This window comes from Gossypium arboreum, chromosome 8, assembly GCF_025698485.1.
Source record: "Gossypium arboreum isolate Shixiya-1 chromosome 8, ASM2569848v2, whole genome shotgun sequence".
Classification (NCBI taxonomy): Eukaryota; Viridiplantae; Streptophyta; class Magnoliopsida; order Malvales; family Malvaceae; genus Gossypium; species Gossypium arboreum.
The window spans coordinates 78,545,359-78,565,351 of NC_069077.1; the positions used below are offsets into that span (position 1 = coordinate 78,545,359).

A 19,993-nucleotide genomic window follows, 5' to 3' on the forward strand; every position below is an offset into this window, starting at 1 on the left:
TCTATTATTCATATTTATAAGGTGCGATTCCCTGATTTGTCATACTAGGGACAACTAAGTGCCATGCATAGTGAAACGTTACCCCCTAAGGGTGATACGTGTCCTGAGTGATACTCCCTGGGAAACTAAGTTGAGGAGTTCAATGAAGGCAAGTAGGGAGAGGGCGAGCTGAGAGTTAAGCGATCCCATAAGAGGGGAGGTGTAAAAGTGAAGAGAGTCAGGTCGGACAAAAATCTCCAGTCGGATAGTGACATGCCCTATAACAAATTGTTGTGTTGGACGGATCTCAAGCCACGACATGCCCTATAACACAATTCATCTAAAAAACTTTCAAGAAAAAAAATCATTTAAGAAAAATAATTACTTTACGTTTTCTCATGTCTTATTATTATTATTTATAATTACATACATTTTATTACTCTATTATCAACAATGGCTGTTTTTCAAAAAGTAAATATTAATTAAAATTTTTATATTACTTTCGTTTTCTTCATCGAGACTATTCGTGTATTAACATCAATCAAAGATTTAAAATCATTTCTAGAGTCTTATCTTGGCGCTCTCTCTCACATCACTTTTGCCTTGCTCCGCAGCACGTAGGAAAACTAGAAATTAAGAGAAATTAATACTAAAAACTAATGAAAAAAAATAGCAAATAGCTCTCAATTCAAACCAACAATTTGGACTTTAGATTAATAGAATCAAGATGGAGGATTCTGGAGCAATTCTTTACCAAATTTCATGCCTCAAGGAAATGCTTGATCAGGTACTCTTTCTTTCTTTCCGTGTTTCTTTTTTTTCGAATTTAATGGGATTTCTAGTGGAGAATCCCACAAAATTTTCATTTAGGTAAATCTTATTGGTTAGGTTAATGAAGAAATCGAATCCAATATTGAAGTATCGCGGGAGATTGAATCAGAGATGGTCAAGTGTACGGAGTTCGAAGCTGCTCTTACTACTAGAGAATCCCTGCTTACCAAATCGCTATACATTTCTCACTTCGAAATCGATGGCTTGCTCTCCGTCATCGGTATTTCTTCTTTCGTAATTTGGTACTTATCTATATACATACTATTTTTTTTTCGGACTGATTTCTTTGGCTGAGATCTTTTTCTTTGGATTATAGCCGATTCAAGAAATTCGCTTAAATTTTTGGAGGAGGAGTTGAGTTGTCTAACCACGAAACGAGATGAGATGTTAAAGAGGATTGACGATAAACGGTATGCGTTGGTTTATTTTCTTTTTTATTAATTTGAAATAAAATTATGCCCGATTAAATCATTTTCTGCAGTTATTTAACATTATTTTCCCAGTTTGCAACTAGGATAAAACGAGTATTAGTTAAAAATTAATGCAGCTTATATTCCTACAAATTTATCTAAGTAATTTGACCTTTCATATATTTATGCCGTTTTCATATACTTTTATTTGTTATAATTGTGTTTAAGGTTTTATATAATTATATAAATTTGATAGGCTAATTGTATTAATTATATATATCAATATCAATTGCTCATTGTTCGTTTAACAGAGACGGATTTACCAAACAGTGCTTAGAATTTCAAAGGGAGATTGACAAGGGGGATAACAACGAGCTGGTGAATTTGCTGTCAGAGAAAGAGCTTCTTGAGAATGAAATTCATCTCTTGCATAAGAAAAACAATGCTTTGAGAAATTCAATGTCCGCTTTTGTGGAAGAAATTCTTGAAGACCTTTATTCTTCAAATGCAGGTAATACTATAACTTATTATTTTAGTATTAGTTTCCAAATTTTGAGGATTAGTAATACATGCAGAATTAGCTTCTTACTAAATTAGAACATTCTTTTTCATTCCCGATGTCACTTTTTATTTAATGGCCTGTCTTTAGACTATAGCAACACTACAACCATATGGATGCATTTTCTCCCTTCCTTTTTAGTGGACCCGGAAACCTGATAATTAGGGAATAGTAGAAATGTACAATTTCCGTAGTATCGGATACATAAAGAGAGTTTAGATAAGAAGCTAGGGAGCATTACAAATGAACTCCATCTGCTCAACAGGACACGAAAAACTTGTTTGTCACAACTTACTACTAGTGACCTTCTATTGTCATTCGTCAATGTTCAGCATCTGTTTTGTCAATATCCACTTTAATTTTTAAACTATAGAAACCATTATCCCTTACCAAGACTGGATCATCTCTTAAACCCACCCTTGGTTGCCTGATTAGGAGGGACTATCTAAGTTGCGTTTGGCCACTATGGTGCTGGTGGTCTCTAGTTGGTTTTAAGAATAGATCTAGACTGAAGAACCAGATGAATGTTGAATTGCATATAGCAAGGGATTTGTTTTCTGGACCAGTACACTTGCTTGATGTACGTGTTTACGTCTTTATTCTATTGGCTGGTTAATTCTATGTTCCCCATTCCTTTATCCTCCAATCCCACTATTCATCCCTTCCATTACTTTTCAATACGTCCATCATGTAATGAAGTTGTGCAACACGCCAAAAGTTACTAAGAAATTTAACATCTCTATCTCTAACAATGGTCCTATGAATTTCATGCAAACGTATCTCCTCATGGCTTACGCCATGGAAACATATATTGTGCTCCTTACATATGTGAATGATGATTAGAGTATGATAGTTCGTTGATTTTTTCCTATCAACTATTCGTTCAATTACAACTAGATAAATTAACTTCTGGAAGAAAATAGAGATGAATATTAAAAAATTATTCACAATTTAAACCTTCCAACTTCTACGGGGCCTACCCATAGAGTAATCTACTATAAACAACAAGTACAAGTTGTGATTTAAGTTCTACTCCTCACCAAATAACAACCTTACTCCTAATTGATTGACTCAATTCAATTTACATACAAAATTTGCACTAAAAAGTAGTTCCTAGTTGAACAAAAAATGTGCTTTCTTACCCTAACCTAGGCAAGACATACAATATATAAAATTAAAAAGGCTTGTTGAATTACAATCACTTATTCACGAAAATAGTCACCTAAAAAAGTCTTCAGATAATTAGCATACTAGCAGTGATCTAGTAATCAAACTATTTTAATGATGAGATCTTCTATTTAAAAAAACTTCAATTACATTACAAGTTTGATTTTTATCTTTACTTGTCTTGATTCTTGCACATAAAATCTTCTAAAATGAGTTGCTAACCATCTTCAATATCCAGCAACTAAAACCCCAAATTGAATATCAAATAAGTCAAATTATAATGCTATGTTAGCTTTTTCTTACTGGCGTTAAAGCTGACAATGATATTCGACACTAATAAAATTTTATGCAAACGACATAAATTGAGCGATGCAAATTTTAAGATGATTGACATTTTTGCTATTTGTTTTTCTCTCTTTTATTTTATTTTAAAATTTGATTTTCTAATTGGCTTTTGTTTAAAATTTGATTTTCTTTTATCTTATTAATTCTTGAAGATTGTTTACTCATTGTATATACCCTCAACTTATGCCAATCAAAACACAATTCACTTTCTCATTTTATCCCTTTACTCTCTTTTAGTTCTTCTTTACTCTTTATGGTAATCAAAGTCATCAAGCTTTAACAAGCCTAATCTTTTCCTCCATCCCTTCCCACCGCCTTACACAAAAATATGATCTTTAAATCTTTTGTCATCAACGTCGATAACATTGTCACAGTTGCACAATTCAATCTTGTTATTCAACTACACATTAAATTGACTAGTAGTAACAACTTCTCTTTTTGGAAAGCCCTAGTGTCTATGCTTATGCGTCACCACAATAATTCTTGACATCTCAATGGTTCTGCTCCTGCCCCTCCTCATATTGTGACCCAAAACAATAGAGATATTGATAATATCAAGTTCTTTGTTATCATCAAGATCAACTAATCCAAAATGTTATATTGACTTCTGTTGATCCAACTCTTGTTGGCATTATTGTTGTTGCCACCGCCAAGGCAGCCTGGAATGCTTTACATACTGCGCATGCTAACAAATCTCAAACCATAATACTTAGTTTGAGCGGTTGATTAGCTCATCTCTCTAAAGATTCCCATCCTGTAATAGACTACCTTCACCAAGTTTAATCCCTTCGTGATGAACTTGCCACATCCAGAGCAATAGTATCTAATGAAGACTATATTGTTAAGATTCTCAGTGGTCTTTGAAAGTTAGTTGATTTTCTCTTTGCAGATATAAGTTTAGACATATGGTATGTTGCAACCAGATTAAATGATCACTATAAGTAAAATAGAGATGGATGCCAAAACTCTGTTTATGTAGTTCAAAAATTTCCTACATCTGCAACGCTTCACTCAAAGAGTTAATTCACTATACTTCATGTGATTTAAGTCCCACTTATTTACAAAGTAGCAACCTCACACCTATACTCGAAACAGGATCACTCTTCCTCTAAGAATTTTTTCTTGAAAGCTTAGATGTAAATTAAGTAGCTCAATTTAATTTACTTACAATATCACGCTTAATGTAACAATTCCTATATGAACAAATAAATTGCTTTCTTATTGCATAACAAAATGTAAACAAGCTAAGTATATAAAGAATGAAATAGGCTTGCTAAGTTGCAATCGATCACAATTACTTATTCCACATAAATAACCATATATAAAGGTTTTCAATTATCTTCATAATGACGGAAGTCCTCCCAGTCTTAATCTCTCTTTAAGGTTCAATCTTCTATATAAGAAAACATGGATTGTATTCAAAGTCTTTAATTCAATTCTTACTTTGCTTGTTTCCAACACGTTTGAGCTTCAAATTTGAGTTGTTGACACATTTTAAGATCTATCAAATAAAAGACCCAAATAGTTTAGGTAAAAAATGTCAATTCATATAAGTCAAGTTTTATCCAATTTTCATCTATTTCTCAAGTTGCAACTACCATTGCAGATAGAAGATAAAATTGGCACTAACAGTCTTAGATATGAATTTAAAGATCTATCTACTGCTATCCGTGCTAGAGATTCCACCATATTTGATGAAGAACTCTATGAAAAACTACCTGATCATGAGCTTTTTCTAAAGCATAAAAAAGACCATAAACCATTATCCACTCCTATAACAGTTTTTATTATGTAAAAGACAACCAAACTACTTCCCAGAACACCAGCAACAGACATCTGTGTTCAAACATACTTACCAACAATTAACCATGGCAGCACAACCATGGCGTCTTAGAAGAAACAATTAGTAGCAGCCCTTTAACAACAATCCTTATTGTCAATCATGTGATCGCCTTGGTCATGCTACTAAAGTCTGTAGAACTTGGTCACACAACGATCTATAATCTCGAGCAAACTTTACTGCTTGTAACACTTCTCAAAAAGCTCTTTTGATAGTTAATAGTGTAGCCACACATCATATTGCCTTTGATGCTTAAAGCCTCTCCCTAGTGTCACAGGGCTAGATCTTTTGTCTCGTGATCCGTGCGATCTTAGGCGATTCGTTCATCCAAACTCGCCTAAGTCAGCTTTTATTTAAGTGAGGATTCCTTAAGAACTCGTCCAAGGCACTAATTGTAGAGCAAAAGCAAACTTATGCCAAAAGAAGCAACAAAGAACTACAGAAAGCCACAAAAAAGATCGCACACAAGGTGTTTGCGTAAATACTCTCAGTATTCTATTACTTTTAAGAATTCACATACAAAGGAATGATTTAAAAGTGAGGGGGAGGCTCTCTATTTATAGTTGAGCTCCCTCAAAACTGATGGATAAGATTAAGTTACATCGACGGACAAGATCGACCATATCCCTTGATTCTAGGGATTTACAAGATATGTCATATCAAATTCTATCTAATCTTTATAAGTATGATTCCCTCTATCTTCTAAGATTAGTTGCGATAATAGCCTAAGTTGTCATATCCTCATTATCGGGCCAACCAGGCTTCAATCTGACAGGCTTCTCCAACAGTTCTTTGAATCGGGCCAATTCTCGTGTACTAAATGATCCTCATCTTATCGACAGACCTTCATGGGGCGCATCTTGTGCCATGGTCACAGGCTTTGCACTTTCACCCGTGACACTAGTACATGAATATCGTGGTTATGAAGAAATAGCTATGGGAAATGGTAACATGATTCCAATCTCTCGTATCGGTATCGGTAACGGTAACGTGAACATAAGTGCATCAAATCATTAGTTTAAATGACTTAATACTTTGTACTCTCTTGCCATAAAAAAATAACGTTATTTGTCTCCCAATTTTGTCATGACAATAAAATACATCTATTAAATTCTTCTCCTTTTTTTTGTGAAAGATCTAAGAATATGATGCCTCTTCTATGTAGAAAAAATAAAGGTGGGTTGTATGAACGGCCATCAGGTAACATCCTTACTCTCTTAATGCAATGTTGTTGTTCCCTTTCATCTATGGCATTAACGGTTAAGTCATCTTAATCAACATACTTTAAATAAAATCTTAAGCCAATTTTCAAGTCTTGTTTCTGGTTTTAGTACCTTTTCTATTCATAATTCTTGTTATTCCAAGAAAATGCACTGCCAGACTTTTTCTAAAAATTCCTTACAAAGTACTACGATATTGTAAATACTTTATAGTAATTTGTGGGGGATCCTCTTTTGTTTTATTTATTGACAAAAAGAACTATTATGTTTTATTTATTGACCAATTTTCCAAATGCATGTGGTTATTCACCTTAAAACAAAAAACCGAAGTTCTAGAAGCTTTTCAAACCTTACACCAATTACTAGAACGATGGTTTAACACATATTTTATCATTTTACATTGGTGGTGGATAATTTTAACGATTGACATCCTATCTAAAAACTCATGGAATAAATACTTAATTTCACCTCTATATACTTCTTGACAGATAGCCTTAGTTGAATAATGACACCTACATGTCATTGAAGCTGTTAGAACTCTCATACATCCAGCTTTGCTACTATCCTATTTTTGAAGCTTTGCATGCCAACAAGTCATATATCAAATAAATGAATGCCCGCACCTAAGATACAAAGTAAATGTCCAACAAAATTTTATATCAAAAAGTTCCATAAGAGGACTTGGTTTCTTGGAAAGTAACATCCATCCATACTAACAAAAATTCTCCAATGAATATACCAACATTCCGATCATTGACAAAACAAACACACCCAAATATGCTTGGTAGAACAGTATTAACATTTTTTTCTTTTAAAGTTTTCAAGGAACTCTTGAAATTAAGGGTCTCGGCATCCTATTAATAAGGTAAGCAGTAGATCTGAGCATGGGCCGGGTGCGGGTCGGGCCCAAACAAAATTTTAGGCCCGTTTTTCAGGCCTAGGCTTGGCCCGACCCAAAATAAAATTTTTAAGCTTGAGTCTGGCCCGGCCCAGCCCGACCCATATTAATTTTTTAGCTTATTTTATTAAATAAAAAATTTTAAAATATAATAATTCAAATACATTTAAAAACATAAAAACAAATATTAAAACAAGAAACAAATAAAAAATGATACTAAAACAATTCTTAAAACAATACACAAATTGCAAATATAATAAAAAGTGGTTATATTAAAATTGAAACAAGTTAGAACTAAAATAATAACCAAATTAATACTAAAACAAAAGTTCTATAATATCGAAATAATATTAAAACGACAACAGACAAAATAATAAATAGCTAAAAAAGAACAATAAAACACCATAAAAAGTAGCACCAAAACAGTATCAAAATAGCACCAAACAGTATAAAAATAACACCAAATAGCAGAAAAAACATCACCAACAACACCAAAACTGCACTAAAAACTTGTAAAATATAATCAACCAACTAGAATATCTATACATTAACCAATCAACATATTTAATTTTATAACAAATTATAAATTGTAAGCTAAATTAAATTATCAACAATTAAAAAGGAAGGTAATCTAAAAAGCAATCGAATAAACATCGTCCTCATTGTTCTCATCATTCTTGCAACTAATTTCTAACATGAAATAAGAATAAATAATTAGATAATCAAATTGATAAAAAAAATATAAAATTACAACAATAAAACGAGAATAATAATTAACCGTTGAAAATCCCTTAACTCGCATCCAATCATCAAGGCAAACAACGGCTTGAACCGTTGTTAGCTTAAGTGAACTCCTCAAAAGTGTTGAAAGCCGATTCGGAAGCTACAGTCGATATTGGAATTGCTAAAAGATCACAAGCCAATAATGAAAGCTCATTATATCGAACTGAACTTTTGCTCCAATAATCCAAAACATTTGTTTGACTATTCAAGTCAAGCTCCGGTTCTTCCAAATAAATGTTCAACTGTGACTTTTCACTCTTAGTGCTAGATTCATTTAAATACCGTTTATAATCATCTCTCATCAAAGTCTCACCCAAAATCAACACTATTAACATTGTGTTGATGCAAACTAGAATCAACAAGATCTGTAACAGTCGGATTTAGACCCTAATCGGAAGGTGGTTTTAAGACCACGAATTCGAGTCAGAAAAATATTTAAATATTATTTTTTCGTATTTATTATATGTGAATTTACATGTGTGAAAGTTTCGTATAAAAATTTGATTGTTTATTTGTTTAAATAAAAGGACTTAATCGCGTAAAATGAAAACTTGATAGTTTAATGTAAGCGTTGAATTGTTGTTGTCTTTTTAAATGGAAATACTTATGTTGTAATTAGGCCATTTCCTATATGAGTGGACAGTTATAGGCATGTTTTATATCGATTTATAATTAAAATTTTAAGGTTAAAATGTAAATAATAAATGATATATATAATATATTATAACATAAAAAAAAAATAAAGGCATGCATTTTGTTCATACTTGTGACCGAAACTAAAAAGAAAGAAAAGAAACTAAAGCTTGGTATATTCGGTCATTTCTCAAGCTTGATTCAAGGTTAGTTCAGTTTCGGTTATTGATAATTTTTACGTTTTTGAGATTGTTGCTTCAAATACTATCCGACCCATACTTGAATTTTTGATTTTGCTAAATATTTTGAGTTATGTCATTGATGAGAGCTTGAGATTTTTGTTGTTTGATGATAAAATATGTAATATATGTTTTAGATTAACATGTTTTGTATTGGAGTTTTTGATAATTTTAAGTTATTAGGACTAAATTGCAAAAATAATAAATTGAAGGACTAAAATACAAAATAAATGAAATATAGGGACTAGTATGAGTATAAGGAAGATTCAGCCTAACTATGATGTGGTGAGATTTTGTGTATTTTGTGTTTTGTGCAATTAGGACTAATTTGTAAAAGTATGAAATAGTAGGGGTAAAATGGTAATTTTCTCATTTATGTGTAGTTGGATTATATTGAAAGAAATTGTGTTTGAATGAGGTTAATTTGAAATTATATAGATCAAGAACAAAAGAAATCATACTTGGATCGGGGAAAAATAAAAATAGTTGAATAGCCGATTTACAACGTTCGTCGATATCTGAGGTAAGTCTTTAAGCAATTAAACATCATTTATCTTGAATGTAACTTAGTTTAATATACTGTTTTGGAAACTATAGATTCATAAAAGAGCTAGCCGGATGTGTTTAAATATAGAAATACTGTATTTGAGTTTAATTCTACTAAGTTATATCATTCGAAAGTCCGTATGATCGATATGAAATATCTGGAGTTTTTGTTATATGAATTGTGTACGAAACAGTTTTATAATAGTGATATTCGGGCCTTGAGCCTAGCAAGCGTTGTGCTGGTGAATTTGATCGGGTTTTATGCATAGTAGGCTTATTGCCGGTGAATAAAATTAGACTTTGAGTCTAGCAGGCCTTGTGCCGATGTGTGATTCAGGCTTATGCCTAGCAGGTTTTGTGCTGGTGAGACTTCCTGTTGATGTGATAATTGAGCAAGTAAACTGAGCTAAATGACCTTGAATATTCGGTCACATAGGTATGTACATATGTGATGTTATATTGGATCTTGTATATTCGGATATAAAGGTATGCAAAAATGTGATATTATATTTGAATTTGTATATTCAGCCATATAAGTAAGCACATATGTGATATTATATTTGATCTTGCATATTTGGCCACATAGGTATGCATATATGTGATATTATATTTGATCTCGCTTATTCGGCCAAATGAATGATGTTGGTATATGAAGTTAAATTTTGTTTTATGAGTTTGTGTAAATGTGTGGAAGTATAGTTGGATATATAATGATATTTGGCTTAGTTTAATTAAGTTGATAATATTATTGAAATATTCATTTGCTTATGACTTACTAAGCTAAGTTAGCTTACTCTGTGTGTTATGTTTGTTCTATTTTTATAGATTTTGGGTTCACATTACAAGCTCGGGGATCGTCAGCAAAGTTCTTCACACTATCTACGATTTCGGCATTTAAATATTTGAACTCGAACTATGGCATGTATAGGCTAGAAAGTGTTTTTGAAATGTTTGATTTTGGTTTGTATAATAGCCATGGGAAAATGGCTTGATGTTAAATTCAGTCTTGTTAAATTTGGTTGGTGTTCACCTTGGTTATGTAGTTATGAGCCTGGTATGTGTGATGTTGTGCTAGGTACCATGTGATACACAATTGGTTTGCTTATTATGGTAAAATTTAGTTTTATATGATCTTGATTAAAATGTTTAATGAATTATGTTTTTGTATTTTGGTGATGGAAGATTTGAATGTATGTGTGGTTTTAAGTAACATGTTTTGGCTATGAAAGATAATAAGTATAATAAATGTTAATGATGGAATTATGAAATGTAATATAATTAAAGTGATGGATGGTAGTTTATTAGTTTGATAAATTTGGTTATTAAATGGTAAGTAATGTAACGTCCCAATTTTCGGGAATTCTGTGTATGTTGGCAAATTTAAAATTTCTGTGTTTTGTCTGTTTGACATAGGTTTAATTATATTAGTGGGCCTCTAGAAGACCCAAGTTTAAGTTAAAACTCGGTAACTTTAGTTAATTTTAGTTTCATAGGAAAAAGGGATTCTGGTTAATTGGGTTTTTAAGTATTAATTGGGTAAAATAAAACACAAAGAAACAGGTGGTAAAGTGGCATGTGACGCCACTGGGAAGGCTATAAAAGTGGCGTGTGGATGCTAGGGAGAGTTAAGGTTCAAGTCACAAAGACAGCATATTAAGGTAATTATTTTTTATGTTTAGAAAGGGTAAGCAATGGAACTTAAGTAAAAGACTGCCAGGAGGAGTTTGAGTTGCTCAGGTGATTGAGTAAGGAGGGGATAAGGAAGAAGATTTAGGAGCTGATAAGGGGAGAAGATTTAGGAGCTGATAAGGGAAGAAAATCAAGGAATCTGAGTATGAAGTAGGAGTTGGCCGTATAGGGGACCCTGCAAGTGCACATTCGGCTAGGGCACCTTATGTTGGGAATTTTGGCATTTGGTCTAGGGCTGTCGAATTCTTTTGTATTTCGGGACTAGGTTATTTAGTTTGTTCTGCCGAAAATTAGGTTTCTCTTCTCTCCCCTTTTATTTTTGCTAAAAATCGAAGACTTCACTTGTGCCGACTTCACAACCACAAAACCAAATTCTCTGCTCATCTTTTCTTTTTCTTTTAGCCGAACCTAGAAACCCCTCACTGTGCTGTTTTCTCCATAGTCGAATACTACCTCTTTTCTCATCTTTTTCCTTCTTCTATCTTCTCTTTTCCTCATAATCGAACTCATACCCTTCTTTCTCTGTCGCATTCATTATTGTTACCATCTCCCATATTCTCCAAGAGCCGAATCTTGTGGTAGCTGAACTTCTCTTCTCTTACTTATAAAAGCCGAAATCTATAAACCTATGGTGGAGGAAGCAGAAACTTGGGTTGTTGGAATTTGTTTCTTCTCACGAGTACGGTAGATTGAGGTTAGGATCGTGGATAGGCACACTCTTTTAAGCCGAACAACGATAGGTAAGTTGTTGAAATAATTTGCGTTAATCATACATGTTTTAAGAAAAAGTCGAAACCCTCAAGGGGGCTAACGTTTGCACTAAGGGCATTATGCCTCTTTCTTTTTTGAATGTGTAAGCATTGGCGTGAACAAGGGAGCGTGCAGCGAAGGACTTGAAGACTATTCGGTTGGATCCTTGGATCTAATCCATATTTCGGCAAGAAGGTAAGAGCAATAGGGTTTTAGGCAGGGTTGGCCGAATATGGTAAGAGGTTAATACATAGTCGTTTTTGATAGTTAGATTAACGTGTTAGTAATCCAATTATAGGCAGTTCGTGTGTGGATCTTGTCAGCATATCGTCGCAAACAGGTGTATAACTGACACCTTCTTATAGACTAGATCGGCAAAACATGAAATGTCGAAAAGTTAGTATTTTGAGAACATGCGAGTGTGCGAATGCTCGTGAGATTAATTGTTTGATGTACATGGTAAATTAAAGTGATACAATTGCAAAGTGCACGATTCCGTGCATTTCGATTTTTTGGGCTTAATGGGCCAAAATCGGGATAGTGGGCCAACGGGCCCAATTCGGTAAGAAAACGCGGTAAGTGTTTCTGGTCGTACGTAAATGGCTATGTTATGCATGGAAACCTTAAGAATAGTGAAATTACTTGAATACTCTTATGTATAGAAATTACTAATATACCCCTAGGTGCAAAATTACCATTATACCCTTAGGGTTACTTTTGACTGAAAAGCATGATGATTTAATTCTGTATGATGTATGCCATGATTGTATATCTGCTGCATGGGGACATGGGTTATATTATGGACGAAGCGTCCTGGTGGCTATGCCACAATTATCTGATCTGATGGCTCTGCCACATATATCTGTTCTGGTGGCTTTGCCACAATTATCTGTTCTGGTGACTCAGTCACATTATCTGTTCTGGCAGTCATGCTGCATATTTCTGTGGCGTGTAGCGGTTGGGTAGGTCGAGTAGTCACCCCACATGGTGAAAGGTTGGTATGGGGGTGCATGTGGTTAGATATGGGTTGGGTTTTGCATAAACATGTGATATCTGTTCTATTCTGTTATGGGCCTATGGGCTCTATTCTGACTTCTGTTCTGGGCTAAGGCCAACTTATTCTGTTTTCTGTGGTTTGAACCGATATAGGCTATGGTTGGGTTAATTTACACATTGAGTTTCCCCAAACTCACCCCTTTATTTTCATCCATGCAGGTAATCCCCAACCATAGTGGGTCTGGAGCTGTGAGGGATTCGGAGTGACCACACGTTCTGCAAATTCGATTTTTATTCTGGTGAACTGGACATCCTTTAATTTATGCTTAAGGTTTTGGGTTTTTTTTAAATGTAATAAGGCCGCTTAATTATTTTTTTTATTTTTATGGTTTTAATATGTTTTATTAATATAGGTATTACTTATATTTAACTGTCGAAATTGAATAGCTTTTAGGGCGCATTTACAAAAATAGTAATTGATTTCAAAATAACACGACAACAAGTAAAGCTTCCGCAATGAAAATATTTTTCAAAATTATTCACTTTTCCTAAAAAGGATTTAATCAAATTGGTTTCCTGGAAATATACATGACATTAAGGTGTGGCAATGGCGGTGTGCATGTCTAGGATTGGATCCGAAGGGAGCTTGGTACTTAAGCAGTCCGATGGACTCACCTCCTCTTTCTCGGTTTCCTACTTGGTGCACAGCTTCCATTCACTTTAACCTACATTGAAATTATCTTTTAAAACACTAAGTAAGTTTTTTCCAAGAACAACAACCTGAAATGTTTTGAACACTTTGATGTGGCACGTCGGATCCAGCCATAACGTCTAGGCCGGGTTTTGGGTGTTACAAGTAATGAATGTGTTTTATGATTGATTTCGTTGATTGTTTTAGCTTGTACTCAAATGTTAGTTTGGCCTTTAACTTTTGAGTAGGTTACATACTATATATATATGTGGAATATTAATATATTTGGCAATGTTGTAACAGCCCGATTTAGGGCCCAATCGGAACAGTGGTCTCGGGACCACAAATTCGAAGTTGAGATAAATTATTTTTATTAATATTATGAGGTTATAGTATGATTATATTAGTACATGAAAAATTTGGTGAGTCAATTTTAATGTTTGTGAGCCTGATTGCGAAAAAGGATTAAATCGCATAAAGTGTAAAAGTCTTAAATTGATAGTTAAGAGTGCCAAATTGCCATGTATCATAAATTGGGGGGGTTTTTTAAAGTGAAATTGGGTCATTAATTAAGTGATGGCCAGCCATGGTAGATGGAAATGTTGAAAAGTCAACTGTAGGTGAAATTGATGACATAAGGTGTAATATAATAATACCTAAGCCTAGTTATCATTTTTTTTTCTTTCATTCTCTCTTCATTCCACCAATTTTTCAGCCATTGTTAAAGGTTTTGAGCTTCAAAAATTTCAGCAACTTGTTCCTCTCACAAGTAAGTGATTTTAATGAGTTTTCTTGAAAATTTTTACATTTTTGAGACCCTTAAAGCATGAGCTTTCAAATGAAGGGTCTATTTTGCAAAATGGTTAAGAGTTTAGGGTTTTGACATGAATAGATTTGTAGTGTTTGCTGACTTTTATGGAAGAATATGAGTCCTAGTTGTGTTATAAATAACTTTTGTGAAAGGTGTTAGCATGAAAACACCAAAAAGGACTATTTTGCATAAGTTGCAAAATAGGTGATAAGTGTGGGAAATAGTGGAATTTTGGGGTTACTATAAGAGTAAAAAGAGTTTGGATAGGCTTAAAATACAAAGAAATTCGATAAAAATTGAATTTCTAGCATATGAGTAAAATGGTCATTTTGCCAAAGTCTAGGGGCAAAATGGTCATTTTACCAAAGATGTGAATTTATGATTGCTTAATGGTAATTAGTGACTAAATGAGTGCATTTTGTTATGATAGATCAAGATTTGCCAAAATCGAACCTAGACCGGGGAAAAGTCAAGCAATCCGACTAAACCGACTAGTCTAGTACATTTTGTAAACCGAAGTAAGTTATACGTAAATAATACGATTATATTGTTAATGCATGTATTTGAATTGTCATTGATTTGACATAGCATGAATTGTTAGATCGTGAAATGAGAATGCATATTAATGATTAAGATAGTAGATAGATCTAGTTGGAACCCCCGGAAACAAACCAGATATTCATGCCATAAAATTCGGATTACTTGTGTGCCAGTGTAAGACATGTCTGGGACATGCATCGGCCTCGACAATGATAGCCAGTGTAAGACGTGTCTGGGACACGCATCGGTTAAGAGTTGTGCTAGTGTAGGACATGTCTAGGACATGCATCAGTACGTATAGACGACAGCTAGTATAAGACCATGTCTGGGACATGGTATCAGCCTCGATGATGATAGCCAGTGTAAAACCATGTCTGGGACATGGCATCGGCAACATATCCCATGTTTGAGGCTTATAGAATATTCGGTAGTATTCCGAAAGGTTAAATTTTAAAGGTTAAGAAAGTGATTTAAGAAGGAAAGTATAATAACGTTGTGAGTGATACAGGTACTTATTTGGTAATCAATGAGTAATGAGCTCAAATTAGAAAATATGGCTTGAGTAAACGGTAATGAGTAAGTTAAGTTTATACTTACCTTTGAGTTATGAGCATGATGACTAATGGTGAAATTGTTGTTGTATATTTATTTATATGCAACTTACTAACCTTTATGCTTACTCTCTTTCCTTTCCCTTTTCTTTCAGTGCCGCTTATTTAGCTCAAGGATCCTTTGAAGTCGGAGATATCGATCACACTATCAATCGAAGCACTTGGTATAGTAAAAATCTTCTTTTCAGTATGGCATGTATAGGGCTAGACTAGGATGTTTGATTTAATGAGAAATTGGTTATGTATTTTGGCTTAAGTCAAAAGCCTTTCATTTTGTATTAAGCCTAGAATAATGGCTATTATTCATTTTGGTAACTGCATATAATGTTCTTTCTATGGATGAATTGGTATATTGAAATGATCTTGTGTAAGTTGTGCAAAATAGCTTGGAAAAATGGCCTCCTTTTTGTCCACACAGGCGTGTGTCTAGGCCGTGTGTGGCACACGGCTCACTCCCATGGGTGTGTGTTATGGCTGTGTGTCCCCTGCACTTAAAATTTAAAGTTAGTGTTGAATACAGGTAGACCACACGGGCGTGTGTCATGGCCATGTTATAAAGTCAGTCTTGCACACGGGCTAAGGGCACGGGCATGTGCCAAGCCACACGGACGTGTGTGACCACACGGTCTATACCCACACGGGCGTGTGGAGCCTTAAAGCATGAATTTTCCAAGTTTTCTTAAGTTCTCGGTTTAGTCCCGAACGGTCTCTAATGTAGGTTTTGGGCCTCGTGAGTTTGTTTAAGGGACATAATGCATGTGAACGAAAAGTTCTAAGTTAAAAGAAATTTTATGGCCCGATTTTATATGCATATGCTCGAGTTGAGTCTGGTAGCACCCCGAACCCTGTCTCGGCGTCGGATACGGGCGAGGGGTGTTACACATGTTATAGTATGTGTAATTGTATATTAAATTATGCAATATGCTTTCATTTGGTTTTAATGTGAGTTCACACAGATGTTGATAATTAATTTGTTTTATATACAATTAACGAAATGGATCTTGGCATATATTTGATGTATGCAGTGATGTGTTATGATGGAGTATTATTTAAGTATAAAAAAATGACATTAAGGTGATTGATATAAAGAAATAAACTTTGCAAATTTTAAATATGTGAACATTGTTTTATATATATACATATATAAGTTTGGTTCGAATTTGATATTTATCGAATATGATTATTGATTTTGATAAGTATTTAATGTTATAATATTCTTGGTGGTTTAAGATGTAAGAAAAGTCAATTTAATTGGTATTTTTTTTTGGTAATGCCTCGTAACCCATTTCAATGACAGATACGGGTTAGGGTGTTACAAGATCTTTATCTAAAACGTTTAGAACTCTCAAGCAAAGAGGAAGACGTGGATTTGGATTTCTTAACATACTCGTCAAATAAGAGTCTACGATTACTAAGAATGGTTTCAACAAAATCTGAATCATGAATACCATAGATTGTAGTAAAGCAATACTGCACATAATTCAACTTGTAATGAGAATATAAAATTGCAGCACATGACAATATCAACGAATACTCAACCCAATATTTATTAAATTTCTTTTGCATTTGCTTAACCATTGGAGTTAAAAAAGAATAAGGACCTTTAACTGTATCAAGCAAGACCTTGTGAACCTTCCAAACCCCTCTAAAATAAAGATTAGCCGTTGGATAATTAGAAACAGAAAAAACACAAGTCACATCATAAAAGACTTTCAAAAATTTGCAAAGAATAACAATATTTCTCCACTCCTCGTTAGAAAGTGCAAATATTTGATAATCTTTATCCTGTTGGCCCTAATAATCTAGCACATATTTATAGTAAAAAGAAGATTCAAGCATCAAATAAGTAGAATTCCATCTCACTTACACATCTTGACGCAACTTTTTGGTCACAATCAAATGAAAACTTTTGTCGGCCACATCATAAAATCTTTTCCTATGAATTCTCGACTTTTTTTATGTACTTAATTCTATTTTGAATCTTACCAACAATATCATCCGCAAGTTCCAAACCAGCTTTAACTATAAGATTCAATATATGTGAACAACATCTAACTTGAAAAAAAGCACCATCACACAAAATAGCTCGATTCACATGAAAACGATTTTTAAGACAAGAAACCATAACATCATTATAAGGAAGTATTATCTAAAGTGATGCTAAAAATTTTCTTATCTATACCCCATTGAGATAAACACAAAACAAATTCATCCGCTGTGTTCAAACCATCATACGGAGGAAATAAAGCTCTAAACCTTATGATTCTCTTTTGTAGCTTCCAATCTTTGTCAATCCAATGAGCAGTAATGCAAATATATTCATCATTAGTATGCTCTGAGTTCCAATTATCAGAAGTTAGACAGATTAAACCAGGTGCTTTAGTCAACTCTTCTTTAACATGATCTCTCTCTTTTGTAAAATACATTAGGACATCCCTAGCAACTGTAAATCTACTTATATTCTTAAAATTAAGACCAGCAATTCTCATCATGTATCTAAATCCCAGTTCTTCAACTGTCCTAAATGAATGCTTGCCACATACAAGAAAAGTAGAAACTGCTCGACAACACTCGTTAGCATCAAACTTTTAGTTTTTTAAAGATGGACCACCTCCTAATGATGGTTATGTGGCTATGGTGTATTGAGTGATGTCATTATTAACTTTTTTCAAACATTGATTTAGATGATGTCTTAAATGAGAGGTTCCACTAGAAGATTTAACAGAGAAGATACTCTTACAATGATTACATTGTGCCTTCAATTCATTTTTTTTCTCGCATTCAAGCTGTCATTTCATTCCACACCTTTGAAGTGGTAGACTTTTGACGTTTGAGAGCACTTTCATACTCATTAAACCCATCGTCCACAGGTATAGGAGTGTTCGAACAAGCCATAGTCATAAAAACTCAAGTCCTGAAATCCAAATAAACAAAAAAAAAGTTAATTTTCATACTAAAAAAATATAATAATTATTATACGATTTGTCTTCACTGTAGGAAATATTGGTTTTATAATTTTTTCTCATTCAACAAAATAAATTTTATTTGAGGGTTTAACATTATTGTTTGGAAGACATGGTAGTTGGTTTCTTATGAAGGATTCAAAAGAAAGGCAAACAAAATGGAACATATATAGACTTGGCTTTGATTAGATGTCAATCATGAATAACAAAAATAAAAAACACTCACACTTTATTGCTAAAATGGGTGCCACCTCGAGATAAAAGCCTTAAGGCTCCACAACTATGACATGGACAAGTTTCTGGACAATTTATAATTGAGACCAAATGGCTTCATCTTATTTAAAGATCTTTGAAAAGATTATATACATATAAAGATTAGATGTTGGAATAGTCTACAGAACCCTCTCGATGTGTTGTTTAAGCTTGTCCAAGTGTACTATTCTTTTTGTTTTATACTAGCCAATACTATTTCACTTGTGAGATCCATGCATATATATATAAACAAACAAAAAAGAACAGTCAGTGACTATATTCAGATGATAAGGCATACTGTTCCAATGATTGTATACATGCATGCATGCATACATACATACATACATACATACATACATACATACATACATACATACATACATACAAATCTACTTATAGATATCTTATATAGATTTTGACATATTATTTATTTGACATAATTATATATTTTTATTATTGTTGATGTAAGGATTATGGAACTGTTATTACAATGAAATATTGTTTGTATGATATATGGTAATTGGTGAGTGGAAAATTAAAGAATAAAAGAATAAATACACTTTTGTGCTGAAATTGACATCCATTTTCTTCATTGCAAATTAAGCAAATAAAAAAATACGAATTAATGGCATAAACAAAGAGCATACAAATATTTTTAACCTAAAGGTGGCACAAGGCTACGATAGGCGTTTTTCTTTTGTAATAAAAACTTGTTTGGAAATTATAATTTCTTATGTCTCATCTTTTTGTTTTTAAATAAATAGAACCCACATTATTCTTCCTAATTCTAATAGATTAATGCTTAAAAAAATAAATAAAAATTCTTCAAGAAGAACTAAAGCTTCATAGGAATAATGTAATGCACTTGAAAGTTTGAATAAATCTCAATTACTAAAACAAAACACAAAACCAAGCTTTGATAAAGTTAAAAAAAGAAGAAGAATTATTCAAAAAGAATAGAAAAAAGAAGAAACTGTTAAAAATATATTAACAACCAGCATTACTAACCAATAGATCCAACAACCAGCATAAGTGCATTACTAACCAAAATAATTGAAATGCAAAAAACCAATAGCTACAGTTAAAGATATTTTAAAAAGAAGAAGAAGAAGAAGCTTACTATGTTGTGGGTAGTATGAGGAAGAAGAAGAGGCTTTCTGAGATAAAGTAAGGCACAACAGTAGTATGAGGTTCTTCAACAGCAGCAGTATGTGGAACCTTAGTAAGGACCAAAGAGACT

General features: G+C 33.2%; 1 protein-coding gene across 7 annotated transcripts; it reads left to right on the forward strand.

Moving 5' to 3' along the window:
• Positions 1 to 477: 477 nt before the first annotated feature.
• Positions 478 to 15,896, forward strand: LOC108470132 (uncharacterized). 7 transcript variants are annotated; one of them, XR_008286957.1, is made up of 7 exons: positions 478 to 766; positions 868 to 1,030; positions 1,127 to 1,220; positions 1,532 to 1,731; positions 9,343 to 9,427; positions 9,803 to 9,886; positions 10,276 to 10,317. XR_008286957.1 is itself a non-coding variant. In XM_017771363.2 (6 exons), exons 1-5 carry the CDS (start codon positions 707 to 709, stop codon positions 9,396 to 9,398), a joined length of 573 nt encoding a protein of 190 aa, XP_017626852.1. In that variant the 5' UTR covers positions 479 to 706; the 3' UTR covers positions 9,399 to 9,427; positions 10,276 to 10,488. The 7 variants fall into 7 exon arrangements, 5 of the variants coding, with proteins under 5 accessions (XP_052887500.1, XP_017626852.1, XP_017626853.1 ...); XR_008286958.1 differs by lacking the exons at positions 9,343 to 9,427; positions 9,803 to 9,886; positions 10,276 to 10,317 and adding exons at positions 13,105 to 13,184; positions 15,634 to 15,896 and having other exon boundaries at positions 479 to 766; XM_017771363.2 differs by lacking the exon at positions 9,803 to 9,886 and having other exon boundaries at positions 479 to 766; positions 10,276 to 10,488.
• The last annotated feature ends 4,097 nt before the right edge of the window (positions 15,897 to 19,993 follow it).

Excerpts from the sequence above, each read along its gene's own strand:
- LOC108470132 (XM_017771362.2), top strand. The coding sequence starts at position 707 with ATGGAGGATTCTGGAGCAATTCTTTACCAAATTTCATGCCTCAAGGAA. Across the intron at positions 1,221-1,531 it reads AAGAGGATTGACGATAAACG|AGACGGATTTACCAAACAGT; the intron begins GTATGCGTTGGT and ends TTCGTTTAACAG. Across the intron at positions 1,732-10,275 it reads CCTTTATTCTTCAAATGCAG|ATTTTGGGTTCACATTACAA; the intron begins GTAATACTATAA and ends CTATTTTTATAG.